Genomic DNA, 19,884 nt, shown 5'->3' on the forward strand with positions numbered 1-19,884 from the left:
GCGCCTGGGTGGCTCAGTCGGTTAGGAAGGAACTCTTGATTTGGGCTCAGGTCATGATCTCCGGGTCAAGAAATCTAGCCCCACCTTGGGCTCCACATTCAGTGAGAAGTTGGCTTCCCCTTTTCTGGGACTTGGGCTGGTGGGAGCCCTGCCCACTCTAACAAATAAATCTTTACAGAAATAAGACAAAAAGCTTATTTGTTGGTATGCTTGTTTCAGAAGATTGTATTTTGTTCACTTAATACTGCAAAGTGTGTCACAGGAGGCTCAATTTGCTCATCAATCCTGTGATAATTAATCACTCACCATAATCTCCCAGGTGACCAAACAAGTATTTAGCACTTTCCAACCGAGTCAGGAAGACACCAGAAAGTACTCCCCTTTACCAAAGTTTATCATGCAAATACAAAGTAATCACTCTAATGGATCCAACGTTAAGTTAAACACAATAAAAAATCTCATCCTTTCACAATATAGCTTTTCGAACCTGGTAAAATGAGGTTGAAAACAGCTCTTCATAATAAAAATAATAAAGATACTACAAATATAATAAAATATTTATTATTTTATTTAAATAATAAAATATCCTGGCGCTCCACTACGAGGTTGCTTCTATCTGCGGGAATTTATGCTGCAGTCTTCTATTCTTCCTACACTCACTCACTCGGCTTTAAATACCGTCCATTACATGCAAGATGCTCTTCACTGTCCAGTATGGACGTGTCTGAAACCACACCCCTCCAGACCTGCGTGCCCAAACGTACCCCTCCCACGGCCTCCCCTCCTCCCAAGTCCTCAGCGCAAACACCTCGGAATTACACTTGCTCGTCTGAGACCCCCTGTCCATCCGTGTCCCAAACGTGTTAGATTTAACTAACTAGTTGCATTTAATTAATAAAGTTAATTTGGTCAATTAACTAAATTTAATGAAGTTAATGTAACTAAAGTGTCACAGCCCAAGCCCCCCCGCGCAGCCCTGCCCTCATCATCCCATCCGTCCATCCTCGGCACGGCGACCCAGGTGCCCCCCCCGCCCGCCCCCCCGCCGCCGCACCTGCACGGCGTGGGGCTAGCACTGTGCATCCTGCTTCCGCGCTCGGGGCTCCAGGACAGCCGCCGGCCACCGTCCTGCCTCGGCCCCTGACGCCTCCCCGCCTACCCGGTGTAGCCACCCGCGCCCTCGTGTCTTCTCGAGGCCTGCTGACCTCTCCCAACACCCCTTGGCTTTCCGCCCCACTTTATGGTTCTCGGTGCACCCACCGCCAGCCACCCCCTCAGGTGCTGCTCATTTATCCCGTCTTCTGTCCCTCAGTCACCATGTAAGACGCAAGGTCCGCGAGCACAGGGCGCACTGTTTGCTTCGTGGTCCATCACCAACCCCCGGAAAACCTCCAGTAACACAGCAGGCGCTTCCTAAATACCTGTCCCAGGAGGGAGAGGCGCCCAGAGGCCCTGGCACCCGGCTGCGGTGCCAAAGCACGGCGGAACCTTCCAGTCCGGGACGGTTCGGTTGCCACGGGCCTTTCAGGGACGCAAAGGGCGCGCTTGTCTCTGTGGGCCCGGAAAATCGGCGCGTCCGCTCCCTCTAGGCTGCCAGGCGGCGCGTGCGGGCCCGGCCGGCCCCAAGCCCAGCGCCTCTGTGAGGGAACTGCAGCTACCGTCGGCACGTGCCCCGTCAGCGGCGTTGGCGGGAAGAGCCGGGGCGCGCAGGGCATGGCGGGAGCGTGCACGTGCCGCACGCCGCAGGGCGCAGTGCCAAGAGCAGCAAGGACGGCGCAGAGGCGGCGGCTGAGGAGCGTGGGCAGGCCAGGAGGGCGCATGTGGCGCGCAGGGCACGCCGGGAGCCCAGAGCACAGCGGCTGCGGCCGGGCGGCAGGCATGCTGGGAGAGGGTCACGTGGCGCACATGGGGCATGCTGGCGGCAGCACGTGGTTCGTGCGGCGAGCGGAAGCAGCCTCGAGGACAGCGAGGAGCGCCGTCGCGCCAGGAGGCCGCGCGACGGGGGCGTGTCGGGGGTGTGGGCATGCTGGGAAGGAACGCGGGGCATGCTGGGAGCAGCCGCCAGAGGGCTGTGAGGAGAGCGCGGAGGCGGCGGCTGAGGAGCGCGGGCCGTCGTAGCGGAAGGCGAAGGTGCCTTAGCGGCCAGGCTGGGAGACCTCTGGGCGAGGGAGAAGGCCTGTGCGTCCCCCTCAGGGGGCAGTCCGCGTGGGGGCCCGTGTCGGCGTCCCGCCAAGCGCGGCGGGTCTCTGTGGGCCGGTTGTGCTGGTGGAGCCGGGCGGGACGGAGCCCCGGGTGGCCATGTGTCCCGCTGACTCCTGGAGGCAGCGTGTGGGGGCTGCTCCCCACGCGGTCCGTCCGTCACCGTCACCGCGTCACCGCCGGGGAGAACACGAGGCCCCAGGGGAGTGGGGGAGGGAAGGCTCCCTGGCCTGGGGCAGAGGGGACGGGGAGGGGAGGCCCACCGCTCCGTCGCTGCACCTGCTGCGGCCCTGGCTACCCGGGAGATGGGCCCGAGCCCTGCCAGCCGCCCCCCTCTGGGGTCCTGAACCCAGACCGCGCCCGAGGCAGGCCGAGGCAGGCCGAGGCAGGCCGAGGACAGGCGAGGGAGGACAGGCCGAGCTCCGGCCGCCCTGAGCTCTCTGCGCAGCCTTTGCAGGCCCGCAGCTGCTCACCCGGCCGCTGCTGGAAGCCGTTCAAGGGAAAACCAGTCATTCCAGTGGGAAATGGATTGCAAGTGACACTAACGAATTATGGCCCAGGGCCTGATGGGCTCTGTGTGTTCTGGCACCTTCACTTTTGATGCCGCTTAGGGTAATGATTCAGAGAAAGGATTTTAGGCAAAATTGGGAAGTAGGTTTCTTTGCTTTGGAACTTGTCACTTAACTTTTCACTTAAAGGGGCGCCTGGGTGACTCGGAGACATGTCTGCCGTTGGCCCAGCTCATGATCGCAGGGCTCTGGGGTCCAGCCCCGCATCGGGCTCCCTGCTCAGTGGGGAGCTCCTGCTCCCTCTCCCCGGAGCGCTTTCTTAAATGAATAAAATCTCTATGAAAAAAATAGACTTTTCAGAACAGTACGTGTTAAAAATGGGAGCTAGAGCAGGAAAGGAGAAGGAAGATTGTCTGGATGGTGTCAGTCCTGTTAACGAGGTCATCAACACCTGGTGGGAATTTGTGTTGACATTTCTAAGGATTTCCCATTTTAAAAGAAGCGAGTGGTCCTCTCGAGATGAACATCTCGAACACTGGTTCTCGAATGAGGATGCTGTGCGACCAGCCCGAAGGGCACTGCCTGCAGTCCTCATGACACAACACCCTTGGTTTCTGAGATCACGCGTAAGACTGGTCTTACCTCAGATTCCAGGGCAGATAGAAGATTACTTTTCTTCTTAAAGGGAAAAAATATATATTGATGTTTAAAAAATGTGAAGTACTCGAGTCTCCGTTACCTTCCCCCTGCTCTATGCGTGCACAGGACCGAAACTGAGCTTAACTCAGCTACTTTATTTTTTATTTTATTTTTTTAATTAACTCAGCTACTTTAACATTCCAGTTTTCTCTAATACATAGGATAGACTTCAGAGATATTATGTGAACTATCAAGTATAAAATATGTTCCAAACATGTTTTCAAGCTAAGTAATTTTGGAAAAAGAAAATAACAAAAATTAGAGACTTTAGTAAATACTTTTCATATAAAAAGATGAAAAATGTATTCAACCTTGAGGTGCTTTATCAGCTAACCTGAAACAATAGACTTTGCTATACATTTAGATATTCAAAAAATTATCATAGGAAATATTTTTTTTTCTGAAAACCAAATGAAACAAGATAGCCAAGAACTTTGGAAGTTTATTAAGTAAAGATAATAAAAATATATCTAGTATCTAGTTTAGAATAGTTATTTAATAAATAGCTTATTTTCATTTTATTGTATTCAAATTATTTTACTTCTAGAACTTCAGGCTTCTAATTTGAGATTGATGGAAATTTTCTCATATGTATTATGATGGTTGCATATCTGAACATAATAAAAACCACTGAATATTATAATATAAAAAGGTGAATTGGAGGTTATTTGTATTGCATCTTTTTTTTTTTTTTAAGATTTCATTTAACTCATGAGAGATGCAAAGGCAGAGACATAGGCAGAGGGAGAAGCAGGATTCCCACGGAAAGCCTGATTCAAGACTTAATCCCAGGACTCCAGGATCATGCCCTAAACTGAGGGCAGACACTCAACCACTGAGCCACCACCCAGGCGTCCTTTATTTATATTACATCTTGATAAAATTTGTACCAAGAAGCTTTAACAGGTTAAACAATTGTTTTTTTTTTTTTTAATAAAAATTTTGAGAGCAAACGAGCACAAGTGTATGTTGGGGAGCAGAAGGAGAGAGCATTTCAAGCAGACTCCCCACTGCACAGAGTCCACCTTGGGCTTGACCTCACAACTTTGAGATCATGACCTAAGCCAAAATCAAGAGTCAGTTGCTCAACTGACTGAGCCCCCCAAGCCCCCCAAACAATTCTTACAGGTAAAATGTTAGTGATATTTAAATGCTAAAGCCTGCTAATTTGTTTTTATTATCTTATTCCAACACAATATCAAATATTCTGTGGTGAGTTGGTAGTAAAACCCTTTTGGTAAGACAGTTTATGACCATTTGATTGCTGCTTATTTTTAAAGGCCTGAGAGCTGAGACATTCAGTCAGCGGGAAAACATGGATGATCCTAGACAGCAATCACTGTTCTTCATCACACCTCCAGATTTATACAAACTCTGTGCTGTCAAGATAATACTGAGTAATCAGGTGGCAGATACTGAAATTAGGAGTACACAAATGAAGATGTGCAGGTAAAACATTTTATAAGTAAGGCTTTCTAAATTTTTTGAGACCTGTAAGAGCTGTTTTAGAAGTATCTCCTTTAAAACAAAATAGTCTTTCATTTAATCTGTGTATATGATTTTAAATAAAGAAATTCAGTTTTGTTCTGGCCAGGTATGTTGGATTACATTTAGGGGAGGACTTAAAATACTTGAGATTGAATATCACGAGTTTTTATGTTTGTGACCCTTTTTATTTATTTATTTTTATTTTTTTTAAATTTTTTATTTATTTATGATAGTCACAGAGAGAGAGAGAGAGAGAGAGAGAGAGAGGCAGAAGCAGGCTCCATGCACTGGGAGCCCGACGTGGGATTCGATCCCGGGTCTCCAGGATCGCGCCCTGGGCCAAAGGCAGGCGCCAAACCGCTGCGCCACCCAGGGATCCCTTTTTTTTTTTTTACCCTTTTTAATATAAATCTTTTATGGATATTGATAAATCAGGCTCTCAAAAACTTAGAGATTAATGAATATTCACTGAATACCAACTGTTTATGGGCACTTTAAGAGATACTATAAACATTTTAGAAAAATGCAGTTTAATTTGCAGGTCAACATAAGATTTCTAAAGAGTATTTCTCTAAGAACTATTTTGAAATGTCTGACTGACCCAGGATAGTCTTTGAAAAACAGCTTGGGTGAAGCCTGAAGTATAACTTCATGATTGGTGAAGACCCACCATGTTATTTGTCCTTTAAATTGTTTGAGTCACTCAAAGAAGGACTCTTAGAATACCTATTAAGATTAGATCTGTCACTGGATTTCTTGGAGAGGAACAAACATAAGATTGCTAGGAATCAGAAATAAGACACTCTTGGAATGTCCTCCCATTTTGCTCTTATTTACAAAACTTTCCTTCTGGTTTATTTTCCCACTCAAGTATATCCAGGCGTCTGTACGCTGTGTGCTAAGGTGTAGTTTGATACCTACTGAACATTTACCTGACTTCTTTTGGAAACAAATAGGTGGAAAACCTGAGATTTTCTGTTGTTTACCCTCAAATTGAAGGTAGTCATCCCCGCAGAGTGACGTGTCTTGACTCACTGTCCCAGTAACTGCTAAAGAGGCTGGAACAGGTTGAGAAGAGACTTAGCTGTGTCAGATAAAGGCAGCCCTTGTAAAACCAAGTACTTACTGCGCCTAGCTCTGTGCCAGGGTTCTGACCAGAAACAAACTGGCCCATCCTACTTTTTAAGGGAACTTCTCCCTGCCACACACTCTCATATTTTTTGCAGTTTGTTTTCTTGATGGTTGATTTTGAAGTTTTTCATGTGTTTTATCCACCTTTTCATTGACCTTTGAAACAAACCTGTTGATATTTTGAATTGTGATTTTATTGTTCATTTGGCTGTTGAATGCTTAAAATAAAATCACCATTTTATTTTGGCTTGGAAAAAATTTCCTTTTTGAAGGAAAAGCATCTAGTCAATAGTTCTAACATTGAAGTAGTTGATCACTGATAGATGAATCCTTGGACTCTTGCCTCCAGTGCCTCCTGACCACTACTTAAAAAATGGAAAATAGAAGAAATAGAAGGTAGAAAAGCTGGATTCCTAACAATATTTAGACATCTTCAAATCTCTATTTGGACAGAAATGGAGTTACAGCTGAAGAAGTTATGGATGAAAGAGATTGGGAAACTCAGAGGCAGGGACAAGTTTTCATATCAATTTCTGAAACCTTTTAACATTCTTAAATCTTGGCTGAAAAGCTAAATGTTCAAGTTACCAAGTTAAGCATGGGGAGAGAGAGAGAAGTCAATAACACACTCCTTCCCTAGAAAAAAATGTAAACTTTTAGATAGAACTAAGCAGTTTTCAAAATGTTCTGATAAAGTAAAATCAAAGGAGAAGTCCACTTTAAAATTCTGTTTCAAAAATAAATAAAATAAAATAAAATAAAATAAATAAAATAAAAAAAAATAAAATTCTGTGTTTCATTTCCCACAGGCAATTGCTATATATGCACCAAGATATTCTTGTATCACCTGTGCCTGGAATATTAAGCCAAATTTGGGTAGTGATGGCGGTTAGTATTTTAAAATTTTAAGAAGTATTATTACTAATTATTGGGAGCAATATTGATAAGCAATAATTCGGATATTAATTATAGCTCTAAGGTAGTTTATGAAGCCAAATTACCTGTGTTGTATATTGATTGAACCATTTATAGACTTCAACTTTGATATACCTGATGTTTAAAATTCATTTTTTGTGGTTTTAATTTAATATTTAGTTTTTTGTCACAAATGCTAATATAAGACTATTCATGAAAAAATATTACAGCATGTTTTTAAGATAGCATGGGCTTAATCATTTTTTTCTATTTTATCCTTTAGAATTCCACTTAATATAAAGGAAGAATTTTCTCATTCCAACGTTTTTCCGATTGTTTTTAAAGAACTTAGATTGAAAATTTTTTTTAATTTAGAACTTTAAAAAAATTACTAATAATAAAATTAGAATGAGAAACGTATTTCCCAGTGCTGTATGTCACTGGGAATGATAATGAAATGCCAAAAAATTTTATAAAAATTATATTATCCTGAGATTTTTGTCAAAAATCTTTCTGAAAATCTTTTTCTGAGATTTTAATTCTTCAGAATCTAGTGAAATGAACGTTTATTAATACTAACAAGCCATCAAAAAAAATCTTTAGCTCCTTTATTTTTCTTCTAGGTTATATGGGTATATATCTATTATTTTCTCATTTTTGTTATCTTTTTTTAAATAATAAATTTATTTTTTATTGGTGTTCAATTTGCCAACATACAGATTAACACCCAGTGCTCATCCCGTCAAGTGTCCCCCTCAGTGCCCGTCACCCACTCACCCCCACCCCCCGCCCTCCTCCCCTTCCACCACCCCTAGTTCGTTTCTCAGAGTTAGGAGCCTTTATGTTCTGTCTCCCTTTCTGACATTTCCCACACATTTCTTCTCCCTTCCCTTATATTCCCTTTCACTATTATTCATATTCCCCAAATGAATGAGAACATACACTGTTTGTCCTTCTCCGATTGACTTACTTCACTCAGCATAATACCCTCCAGGTTCCATCCACGTTGAAGCACATGATGGGTATTTGTCATTTCTAATGGCTGAGGAATATTCCATTGTATACATAAACCACATCTTCTTTATCCATTCATCTTTCGATGGACACTGAGGCTCCTTCCACAGTTTGGCTATTGTGGACATTGCTGCTATTAAATAAGATAAGCTGGGCAGCCCTGATGGCCCAGCGGTTTGGCGCCACCTTCGGCCCGGGGGTGTGATCCTGGAGACCCGGGATTGAGTCCCACATCAGGCTCCCTGCATGGAGCCTGCTTCTCCGTCTGCCTGTGTCTCTGCCTCTCTCTCTTTCTCTGTGTCTGTCATGAATAAATAAATAAAATCTTTAAAAAATAAATAAGATAAGCTGTTGATGGACAAGTAAACACCACTACCTCTTTTGGAACAAGGTGGTCATTGTTTCACAGTTCTTATAAATTCAAGCATCCTAATCTTAGCAAGAATTAAAAAAAAAAAAGAATAAAAAAAGGAAAGTAGCCATCTAGAAATGTTTTGTTTTCTTACAAAGATATTACATACTATAAATTTTTTTGAAAATATTTAAAGTAGGAAATGGGATTTTTTTACATACTATTTTGAAACTTGCCTTTAATTTCCCCTTGAACAGCCTCTTCTGAATGTTCTATGCCAAAACATATATCTTATTCATTGTTAAGGCTGTGAAATATTTCATTGTATGGGTATATAATTAGTTAATATTTTCTAGTGCACATCTGAGTTTCTGGTTGTACTACTATAACACTTCAGAAAGCTTCATTGCAATTATATCACTTTTATTTGATAGTTTCTATGGGTTAAATTCCTAGAAGTGAGATTGCAGTACATTTTAAACTATAATCTAGGTAATGCTAAATCACTCTCTGAAAAGCTTATATATACTAGATGGCATTTTAATAGCATATTGAGATAATCTGTATTTCCACATCCTCATAAACATCAGTTACCAGCTCCCTTTACATATCTGCCAGTCTGTTGGGTTAAAAATATCTTCTCTGATTTCTGTTTCTGTCACTGATTAATTGTAGCACCTTGGCCTTTTGAATATTCTCTGGATTTGTGTCCATTTTTCTTATGCCTAGGAAGTTACTGTTTACTAAGAAAGTTGTTACATATCATATGAAATTTATTAGCCTTTTCCTTTTCTAGGTTCATGTCACTCTCAGAAAGGCTTTTCCTCACTTTGAGAACATACCCATAGATTCTATTTTAGAGAGAGAATGATTATCACTTGCTTCTCCAAAGCATAGAAGCCATTAGGATGACAACCTGATGATGAGTCTGCTTCTGGATAATGTTTAAATTCTTTATGTATTGCATTATTTAGTAATATATTTGTGTTAAGTAATTTTTATAATTGTGGCTTTTTGTTATTTTGTTGTTACAGATACCATTTTATAAAGCTGGAAAACTTAATGCCTATATTGAAAAATGTGGAGCTAAAGTAAGTTTTTAAAAGAATAATGATTCCAAATACTATTTATAGTGACTGTATTCAACTTCATTTGTCAGCAAACAAAAAATATCTTTCTCATAAGTTAATGCTTTGCATGTAAAAGAGTCCACCTTTTTAGTTTCTGGAGTTAGTACAGAATTTTTATTTCTTGTATAAATACTTGATAAAATTCACTAATTAAATTATCTGGGCCTGACATTTTCCTTATGGGAAGGTTTTTGACTACAATTTCAATGTCTTTAATAGATACTAGAACTATTCAAGTTATCTCTTTCAAGGGATGTGTCCATTTCATTTACTTGTTAAATAGGTTGACATAAAGTTGCTTATAATACTCCTTTTAATTTCCTTTGCTGTAGAATTTATAGTCATGTCACTTGTCATTCCTGATATCCATCATGTTGTGACTGTTTTGTTTTTTTCTCCCTAATCAGTCTTGCTAGAGGTTTAGCAAGTTTATTGATTACAAAAAATAAGCTTTTGGTTTGGTAGGTACTATTTCGTATCTCATTGCTTTTCATTTTGGTCATTACTATTAATTTCCTCCTAAGTATTTGCTTTGTTTTGATTTTCCTCAGTTCAAAATGCTTTCTAATTCCCCTTTGAACTATGGGTTAGTGTAAGTGTGTTATGTAGTTTTCACATATTCAGATTTTCCAGGGATCCTTCTATTACTGTTTTCTATTATAATTGTGGCTAGAGAACATGTTTTGTATAACTTGAACCTTTTTTTAATTTATTGAAATTTGTTTTATGGTCTTCCTTGTTAAATATCCCTGGTCTACTTATAAACAATGTGTATTCTATTTTTGTGTCAAGTAGTCTGTGAATGTTAATTGGGTCACAGTGGTTGATGGTATTGTTAAGCTACTTTATCCTTATTTTCTATCTACCTGTTATATCAAAACGTGATAAAAATTTGGCCCTGACTTTAGCTGCAGTGGTCAGTGGCACCATCTTTGGCCTGAATGGCATCCAGGTCAGGATGGTTATGGATGACAGAATTGCCCTACAGTTCTCCTTGTTTGTATGCCAAAACTAAATATATGCTGATAAGATTCTTCTGTACCTGGGTTAATGCTTCAGTCCAAGAAGAAAGTCAATACAGAATCAAGGAGAATGCCATTTGGCTTTCTAAGGAAGATCCTGGTAGTTATTGGGATTTGTTCAGTTTAGCCCTGAAACCCTGTGTTCATGTTTGAGGTTAGTGTCGCAGGTTGGCTTCATCCTGCTGCTTGAAGTCCTATCGATAATATCCTGAATTAAAATATCTACAAAACAAATTGAATGGATTTAGTCTTCATTGCCAACAGTTTGGTTACTTGTATCCTGGGAAAATTCACCAGGAACCAAAATGGTACAAAAATGGGGGGTGAATAATATTGGGAAACAATTCTCCTTGGTCCTCTCATTTTCCTACATGTCTGACTAGGAGTGGCAGTGGCATTTTCTTTTGTACTGTATTTGTGAGGATGTTTGTATAGAAGAAAACCTTGTTTTTTTTTTTCCCCTAGCCTGGATATTTTCCTTACATGCACGTGCTAATCCATGCTCAGCTGATGACTCAAGCGGGACTCTGCTGGTCATAAGAGTTTGCTCTCTGTGCAGCTCTGTCCCCTCTAATACTTTGCCCCCAAAACTAGCTCCCTTGGCCTCCTGAGCTCTCAGCTGTCTCCTCATGTAAGATAGCCCACTGGCTCTTCCAGGGTTCCTCCTCACTGCACCACAGCCTAGAAACTGCTCTTTAATCAACATGCTGGAGGTAATTGTAGATTTCCTCTTAAGGATTGCTCCTCTTTGTTGCTGAATGGAAACCATTGTTTCCTGTAACTTGCTCAGTTTTTTAGTTACCTCAGGTGGGAGGATAAATCTGGATTGTATTCTTCTTAGAAGTAAAAGTCTTGATTTTTAAAAATTCACTACAGGTAGAGATAGTCTGCTCGTCTCATGTGTGCCCATGAAAGTATTTGTTTTCTGATGTAGAATTAGAGTAAACAACAATGAAAATTCTAATACAGCTCTGGGCTGGTTTCCTCTGTGCAGAGCAGAATTCAAAGTATAGTGCAGGGACCTAGCACAGGAGCTCTAAGTATTTAGGCTTATTGGTCCAGGATAAGGAGGGAGAATTTGGCTATTGCGACATGATAGTCTTCATGGCTTCAGAGCAAATACGTTTGAATGCTTCTTTAACTTTAGAATCAGATAGGATTAGCTGTAGTGATGACTATAACTCATATCTAAAATAACCCAGTTTTTTGGATGGTGATCTAAACACATTTTCTTTGAGTTTATAGAAATATACCAATTGCTGTAAATTTTCCTATGTTTTATTCTTTAATATGTTTAGGTAGAGGCTCCACAAAGAGTAATTCCTGTAATTCTTCAAAACTGCCTTTCATATTCACTCATGTCTAGACTTGCTCCAGCCTGGAATAAAACTGGCCATCTTTTGGTGCAAGGTGACTTCATCTCTTTCAGTCATTGGAGGTTTCTAAACTAGATTACTTCTATTCTAGGCATCTGTTTTAAATGTCAAGATATATTATTTTTAGGGAATAGTTTTTAAAGCATAGTCCCAATTAAGCCTTCTCAGGCAAGTCCGTAACATCATGTCATCTTTTACTTAGGATAATATCCAGAGGCCTCCTGATGTTTCTTTCAAAGAATTTTTTTTAAATTATGTAATACTTGATGTTTAAGAAGGAATAAATATAAGCTATGGAGCATTATAATAAAATAAATACAAATTACCAACAATTGTTGGAACCAAAAGGCTATTCTGGATTTTGTATTGAGGTCTGACCATTTTATAAGTATTTTTATGCCAGGAAATAAATATTAGAAGGAAGAATTGGGTATTTCTGTCTTTTTAATTGAAAAGATACTTTTTGAGTGGTCATATTTTTTTTCTGAATTGTCTTTAGATATTCCTTTGCGTAAAACTACATTTTAAAGTATTTTCCTTTGCTTTGATAAGTAAACATAAAAAAGTTTTATTTATCAACCATGGTTTATAAGTTATAATAATATGGCATACCCTATGAATTTTTTAAGGAAGAGAATTTCTTTCTCAAATGGGAAAGCAAAGTGCTGTTGGTAAGTAAAAATGCATATGTCGTTAGATAAAACGTTAATATGGTTATAGTCATTAAAATGTTATGGAATGTTGGGTTGTTACAATATTGATGATTATCAGAATTTAATCAGGTATTATTATAATCACGATTTGACCCAGTACATCCTCTCTGGGTCACAGTATATGTTCTTAATTACTAGAGAAAAAATTTACTTTTCTTAATTGGAATAAAATCTATATTTTTAATTTCTCTACTTAATTACAATTACCACTCTGAAGTTAAATTTTCAGGCACTGTATACTTTACAGAGTCATATCATTGAAAATTCTTTAGTACTGTTGTAAGTAAAAGATATATTTTTTATGAGAACATAATTCTTCTTTTCCTTAAAAGAGAGAAAAAAAAGGTTGTTTAAAGAGACAGAGATCTAAAATACACAGTTTATAGAGTGGTCTGATTCTTTCATTGATAAGCATGGCCTTTTTTGCAAGTAGACCTGTTCATAAACGTAGTCCACAGATAGCAGACGGTAGAGCTTTCACCGCAATTTGGGCATAGCCTTAAATCCTGAGCTAGCACCTTTACTCCACAACTATTTGATTTGAGTTGACTTTCAGGCTGAAGCCTGTTTGCACTCTTTGCCCTAATGTTATGTTTAAGTTCAACAGTGGCAGTCATTGTGCTCTAGCTCTGAACAAATAGTTTCATTACAGAAATTCAGTTTCATACCCAAACTGTCAAGACACTATACTGTCAGATGTTAAAGATAAGGTTTAGAAGAGCAAAATTCCTCACTCTTGTGTTAGAAATTTTCTTTTAGTTTTGCCAAACGTAATATTCTATAGCAGACCTTGCAAATTATAAATGTATAGCTCATTGAATTATAGCTCACAGACTAAGCATATTCTCATAACTATTTCTCAAATCAAGAAACAGAATATTACCAGTACCCCAGGGATCCCCTCGTGCTTTCTTCCAAGTATTACCCTTTCCCAAGATAAACCACTTTCTGACTTATGTAAGTGATTCTAATTATGTGAATGCAAGGTAGAAGCCTTGGGGCTTTATGAGATCCGTATTATATCTGAGGGTATATTGATGGGTCTTCATGAAAAGACTATGGAGTTAGGAGCTTGGCATGGCACCTCTCCTGATATAAGAAAACAGTCTCCATTTTTCATATGTAATAGAAATCAGGCTTCTAAAAGTTGCTTGTTGAATTTTTCTCTCAACTGTGGGATGTCTCATTCTTACTATAGCCTTGCCCTGTGATGCCTCCCACCAACACATACATGTCCATATATCTGTGTTGTTCCAAACCTCTGGCTCATCTGCAGACTCTCAAATATTGTGATTTTTTTTGGATTTTACCATGAATGGAAAAGAGTACATATTCTTAATTGAGCTTCTAATGTGAATAAATTTAAGTTAAAGCTATTTTTTGTTACTAAATTTTAATAAAATGAAGTAATAATTCCAGAAAATCACAGTTAAATATTTTGTTTTCAGTATTAGACATCAATGTAACTGAAACTCAAGTTTGTCTAAGTATAGAAGCTTACACAATCAGATTGCCACCACCTGAGGTACCATATATTTTGATTTCTGTAATTAACTTTATTATACTTACTGTATGCTTTATTAGCAATATGCTAGTAGGCTTTAATTTTTAACAAGAAGAGTGATAAGAAGGGTTTTATTACCAAAATCCATATTATTAAATGCTTGACATATTGATACTGTTCTAAATCTGTTTACTCAAAGAAAATATTCTGTTAGTTTAATACAGATTTTTAAATTATTTTGAAGATTTTATTTATTTGAGAGAGAGAACACAAGCAGGGGTGAGGGGCAGAGGGAGAGGGAGAAGCAGACTCCCCACTGAGCAGGGAGCCTGATGCAGGACTCAATCCCAGGACCCTGAGATCATGACCTGAGCCGAAGGCAGATGCTTATCCGACTGAGCCACCCAGGCACCTCTGACACAGCTTTAATCGTAGTATTCTCTTGCTCAGAAATCTTTTTAGATGACGGTAGAGACTCTCCACAACCCTACTGTGCTTCAGCATTCACCTCTTCTGCCTCTTCTTTCACCTCCAAATATTAAAAAGACTGTTTCAGCTCATACTAAGTATAATATCCCTTCATTAGCATTCTGGTAGCATTTTTTATATTTGTAAAAATATATATATACATTAATACTTTTTCCCTTCTTAGTGGAATAGGTCTTTTATTTTACTAATTCTCATAGCATCCAGCATGGAAACTTATACATTAATAGTAACTCAAATATTATTTTCCTTCTTCTGTGGCAGTGGTTCTCAGTAGAGGAGGGTGGAGAAGAAAATGAATTATTTTGTTCCTCATGAGCCATTTGGTAATGTCTACAGAAAAATTTGGTTATGACAAAGGGGAATGGGTGTGTTGCTACTGGTATTTAGTGGTTTTAGGCTAGGGATGCTGCTAAAAAAATCCTGCAGTGCATGGGACAGCAACCCTACCTCCACCCCAACACAAGATTTTCCAGCCCAAAGTATCAGTAGTGTCCATGTTGAAACAGATCATTCCTCCTTTGCCTAAAGTGATCCTCCCATTAGCTATACATCCTGCCTATCCTTTAAGGGCCAGATCCAATGCTAACTCCATTCATACTTCTCCTTAACTTTAGTTTTTTGATTTCTACTGTGTTGAGGCAATAGGCAAGTTAAAAATAAATAGAATCTACTTTCTGGCCCTCAAGAATTGTGTGAGCCAGTAGGGAAACTGACCTGCATAACAGTAAATGGAATGGGCAGGATGACATGACTGTCTTGTACTGATGAGGAACCTTTGCAAGGCTTGGGGCCAGTGTGACCTCCTAGCCTCTTTTAAACTTTCATTCTGTTCTACATCATGCTCACTTATTTGTACATTTAGAATTATACTCATTTTTATATGCCAAATTTATAATAAGCTTCTTAAGGACTAACATCATGTCTTACTGCCCTTTGAATTTTCTACAGATGATACTTGTGTTTTATATATATAGTTTTGAATAAGTTAGAGACTGACGAAGAATAAGGCCTATAGAGATGAGAATACCATCTTTATTACTAGGATGAGAATATAAGTTATGATCCCAAATGGATACTTCTGAGAGTGAAAGGGAAACTAACTTACTGGGATACTGGCCCAATATACATAAACTGGAGGGTATGTTAAAAATAAAATCAGGTCAATTAAAATTGTATTTTTGGAGTTTATTGTACATAAAAGAATAAGACTCTTTGAACCAAGAGTCTTCAAACCAACAGTGTTATGAAACTCAGAAGGGTGTTGTTGCAGGACAGCTTATGTAATGAATACGTGGGAGCTATTTTATCTTTATAATGATTGGTTATAGTAATGGGGTTTTCCAAATGACAGGGGATTAGTTAAAAGCGATTATCTTACTCCATTTTGGAAAACAATATAAGTTTTATGATTTTTAGACGTATTTACAAGAAATAATTGAAGTTAAATTTCATTTGTGTTACAGAATGAGCTAGATTAGGTTTTATTTATGTGGCTTGTCTGGTTTTGTCTGCCTAATGAATGTTCAAGTTTAGTCTCCCATTTTATTATTTTAATAGATAAATGGTCATCCTGTTCATTGTTAGAAAAAAAGTTATTAGAGAATGTGGCCTATCTGAACCCTAGAATTAGGTAGATTCCCTGCCTACCTGTGGGAGTAATAAACCCCCAGGCTCTCTTAAGAGATCAGGCACGATTCCCAGTATGACAATGCAGTGTACTACTTCATGCCAACAGACCAGTTCCCAAGAGGAAGGGAAAGGAACTGTCCCAGTTTTTCCAACCAGATAAGTCACCTGATCTGCCTAGGGAGGAATGAATGGAAGGGCAAAGAGACATCAGGAATATGTACTAGAACTTTCTCAGCATGGAAGTGAACATCAGAAATGGGGAAGATGCACCCCTCTCTTCTGCTCAACATTATATGCTCAATACACACTTTTTCTGTTCATTTATTTTATGTTTTTTTATTTATTTTTTATTGGAGTTCAACTTGCCAACATATAGCATAACACCCAGTGCTCATCCCATCAAGTGCCCCCCTCAGTGCCTGTCATCCAGTCACCCCCACCCCCCGCCCAACGCCCTTTCCACCACCCCTTGTTCGTTTCCCAGAGTTAGGAGTCTCTTAAGGTTTTTTTTTTTTAATTTTATTTATTTATGATAGCCACACACACACACACACAGAGAGAGAGAGAGAGAGAGAGAGGCAGAGACATAGGCAGAGGGAGAAGCAGGCTCCATGCACCAGGAGCCTGACGTGGGATTCGATCCCGGGTCTCCAGGATTGTGCCCTGGGCCAAAGGCAGGCGCTAAACCACTGCGCCACCCAGGGATCCCCGAATCTCTCATGTTCTGTCTCCCTCTCAGATCTTTCCCACTCATTTTTTCTCCTTTCCCCTTTATTCCCTTTCAGTATTTTTTTATATTCCCCCAAATGAATGAGACTATATAATGTTTGTACTTCTCCGATTGACTTATTTCACTCAGCATAATACCCTCCAGTTCCATCCACGTCGAAGCAAATGGTGGGTATTTGTCGTTTCTGATGGCTGAGTAATATTCCATTGTATACATAGACCACATCTTCTTTATCATTCCATTGTATACATAGACCACATCTTCTTTATCCATTCATCTTTCGATGGACACCAAGGCTCCTTCTGCAGTTTGGCTATTGTGGACATTGCTGCTAGAAACATCGGGGTGCAGGGGTCCCGGCGTTTCACTACATCTGTATCTTTGGGGTAAATCCCCAGCAGTGCAATTGCTGAGTCGTAGGGCAGATCTATTTTTAACTCTTTGAGGAACCTCCACCCAGTTTTCCAGAGTGGCTGCACCAGTTCACATTCCCACCAGCAGTGCAAGAGGGTTCCCCTTTCTCCACATCCTCTCCAATATTTGTTGTTTCATGCGTTAATTTTCCCCATTCTCACTGGTGTGAGGTGGTATCTCATTGTGGTTTTGATTTGTATTTTGCTGATGGCAAGTGAGCATTTTCTCCTGTGCTTGTTGGCCATGTCTATGTCTTCCTCTGTGAGATTTATGTTCATGTCTTTTTCCCATTTCATGATTGGATTGTTTGTTTCTTTGCTGTTGAGTTTAATAAGTTCTTTATAGATTTTGGAAACTAGCCCTTTATCTGATAGGTCATTTGCAAATATCTTCTCCCATTCTGTAGGTTGTCTTTTAGTTTTGTTGACTGTTTCTTTTGCTGTGCAAAAGCTTCTTATCTTGATGATGTCCCAATAATTCATTTTGGCTTTTGTTTCTCTTGCCTTCATGGATGTATCTTGCAAGAAGTTACTGTGGCCAAGTTCAAAAAGGGTGTTGCCTGTGTTCTCTAGGATTTTGATGGAATCTTGTCTCACATTTAGATCTTTCATCCATTTTGAGTTTATCTTTGTGTATGGTGTAAGATAATGGTCTAGTTTCATTCTTCTGCATGTGGATGTCCAATTTTCCCAGCACCATTTATTGAAGAGACTGTCTTTTTTTCTGGTGGATAGTCTTTCCTGCTTTGTTGAATATTAGTTGACCATAAAGTTGAGGGTACACTTCTGTATTCTCTATTCTGTTCCATTGACCTATGTATCTATTTTTGTGCCAGTACCACACTGTCTTGATGACCACAGCTTTGTAGTACAACCCGAAATCTGGCATCGTGATGCCCCCAGCTATGGTTTTCTTTTTTAAAATTCCCCTGGCTATTCAGGGTCTTTTCTGATTCCACACAAATCTTAAGATAATTTGTTCCAACTCTCTGAAGAAAAGTCCATTTTGATATTTTGGTATTTTGATAGGAATTGCATTAAATGTGTAAATTGCCCTGGGTAGCATTGACATTTTCACAATATTAATTCTTCCAATCCATGAGCATGGAATATTTTTCCATCTCTTTGTGTCTTCCTCAATTTCTTTCAGAAGTGTTCTGTAGTTGATTCCCTAAATTATAATTGATATCAGCTTCTCTAAATCTCACTTTACCTAAATTTTTGATACGGCAATTTTCATGTTCTGACTCTTGCAAAAATTAGTTTCATACATGTTTCTGTTCCTATTAAGTTTTGTGATCTCTTTGAGAGTCTAGGTTTTGTCTTATTTTTGTTCTCTAGTATCTCAACATTGCCTGGAGCAAATAAAATCCAAATTCCTGTAGCTTGGCATAAGGAAGAAGTGATATTTCCTGAGTACCTTGTTAGTGCAGGTCTATTCAGAAAAGGACACATTTTAAGTATTTGTTAAATAAATGTAAGAGGTTAACTGTCTCTTGGAGGCATATCGTGAACACTTGGATAGCCAGTCTTCAGAAATATCCAGGTTGAGAAAAGCTGATATAGACTTTAAGGGCTGGTACCATGGAGATCTCTGCAGCAATTTGCTTTAGTCTCTGAATAGTGTTGAAAATAGCCAGAAGGATATAAACTAAAGCTATGTAAGTGGGTGTATAAGAGAACTCATAAACTTTTGAACATTTGGACATAAAACCTACCCTCTCTGAATTCAATCTTTGGTTGTTTTCTCTCAAATAATATATTTATTCACCTGCAGTCAGTCTTTCCTGACATTCATAGCCATCCCAGCACTGAGCATCCTTTTCTTAGGTCACAGATTAGACCATTTAGCTTTTAAGCACACTATGTCACAGGGCAAGATTTATCCTCCAGTGTACAGGACAATATGAATCCTTATTCATTCTTACTGCCTTTGTTCTCTTACCTCACAACATAACCAGCAGTTCTTATCTTTATATTTTTGCATTTATGTTTTTCTGCTGTGCTGCCTCATTTCCATTAGTCTTAATAAATGCTGTAAGATTTCAGAGAAAGATATGTCACTGAATGTAGAGGAGATGGTTCTAGCTCTAGGCCTATAAGGCTCTTTCTTACTGGTAGAACTCAGATATATCAGAGTACAGGCAAGTATATTATTAAAATGCTGGGCAGCCCGGGTGGCTCAGCAGTTTAACACCACCTTCAGCCCAGGGCCTGATCCTGGATACCCTGGATCGAGTCCCACGTCAGGATCCCTGCATGGAGCCTGCTTCTCCCTCTGCCTGTATCTCTGCCTCTCTCTGTGTGTGTCTCTCATGAATAAATAAATAAAATCTTTAAAAAAATAAAATAAAATGCTAATGATTTGTCTAGGCAGTAAAAAGAAAAATTGGCCAGCTTAGCTGGAATTTATTGAAAAGCAATAGAGAATGAAGTTAGAATGTTATTTCCCAAAAGCTGTATGATGATAGGTTAAAAGGGGGATGAGGATTTATGAACCATTCTTTCTCATCCTAACAGTGTCCTCTTAGGACTTATCTTTGACTTGTCCTTCTTATCTTTGACTCTGTA

General features: G+C 39.5%; 1 protein-coding gene across 1 annotated transcript in view; it reads left to right on the top strand.

Annotated features, from left to right (window-relative positions):
* LOC129495515 (uncharacterized protein C18orf63-like) overlaps positions 1-19,884 on the top strand; it is a 39,982-nt gene that overhangs the window by 5,960 nt on the left and 14,138 nt on the right. The window contains 6 exon segments of the mRNA XM_055303102.1: positions 4,688-4,856; positions 6,836-6,914; positions 9,342-9,398; positions 11,758-11,869; positions 12,465-12,506; positions 13,997-14,073. Coding sequence (XP_055159077.1) covers positions 4,688-4,856; positions 6,836-6,914; positions 9,342-9,398; positions 11,758-11,869; positions 12,465-12,506; positions 13,997-14,073 — 536 coding nt within the window.

This window comes from Nyctereutes procyonoides, unplaced genomic scaffold, assembly GCF_905146905.1.
Source record: "Nyctereutes procyonoides isolate TBG_1078 unplaced genomic scaffold, NYPRO_anot_genome, whole genome shotgun sequence".
NCBI classification, from domain to species: Eukaryota; Metazoa; Chordata; class Mammalia; order Carnivora; family Canidae; genus Nyctereutes; species Nyctereutes procyonoides.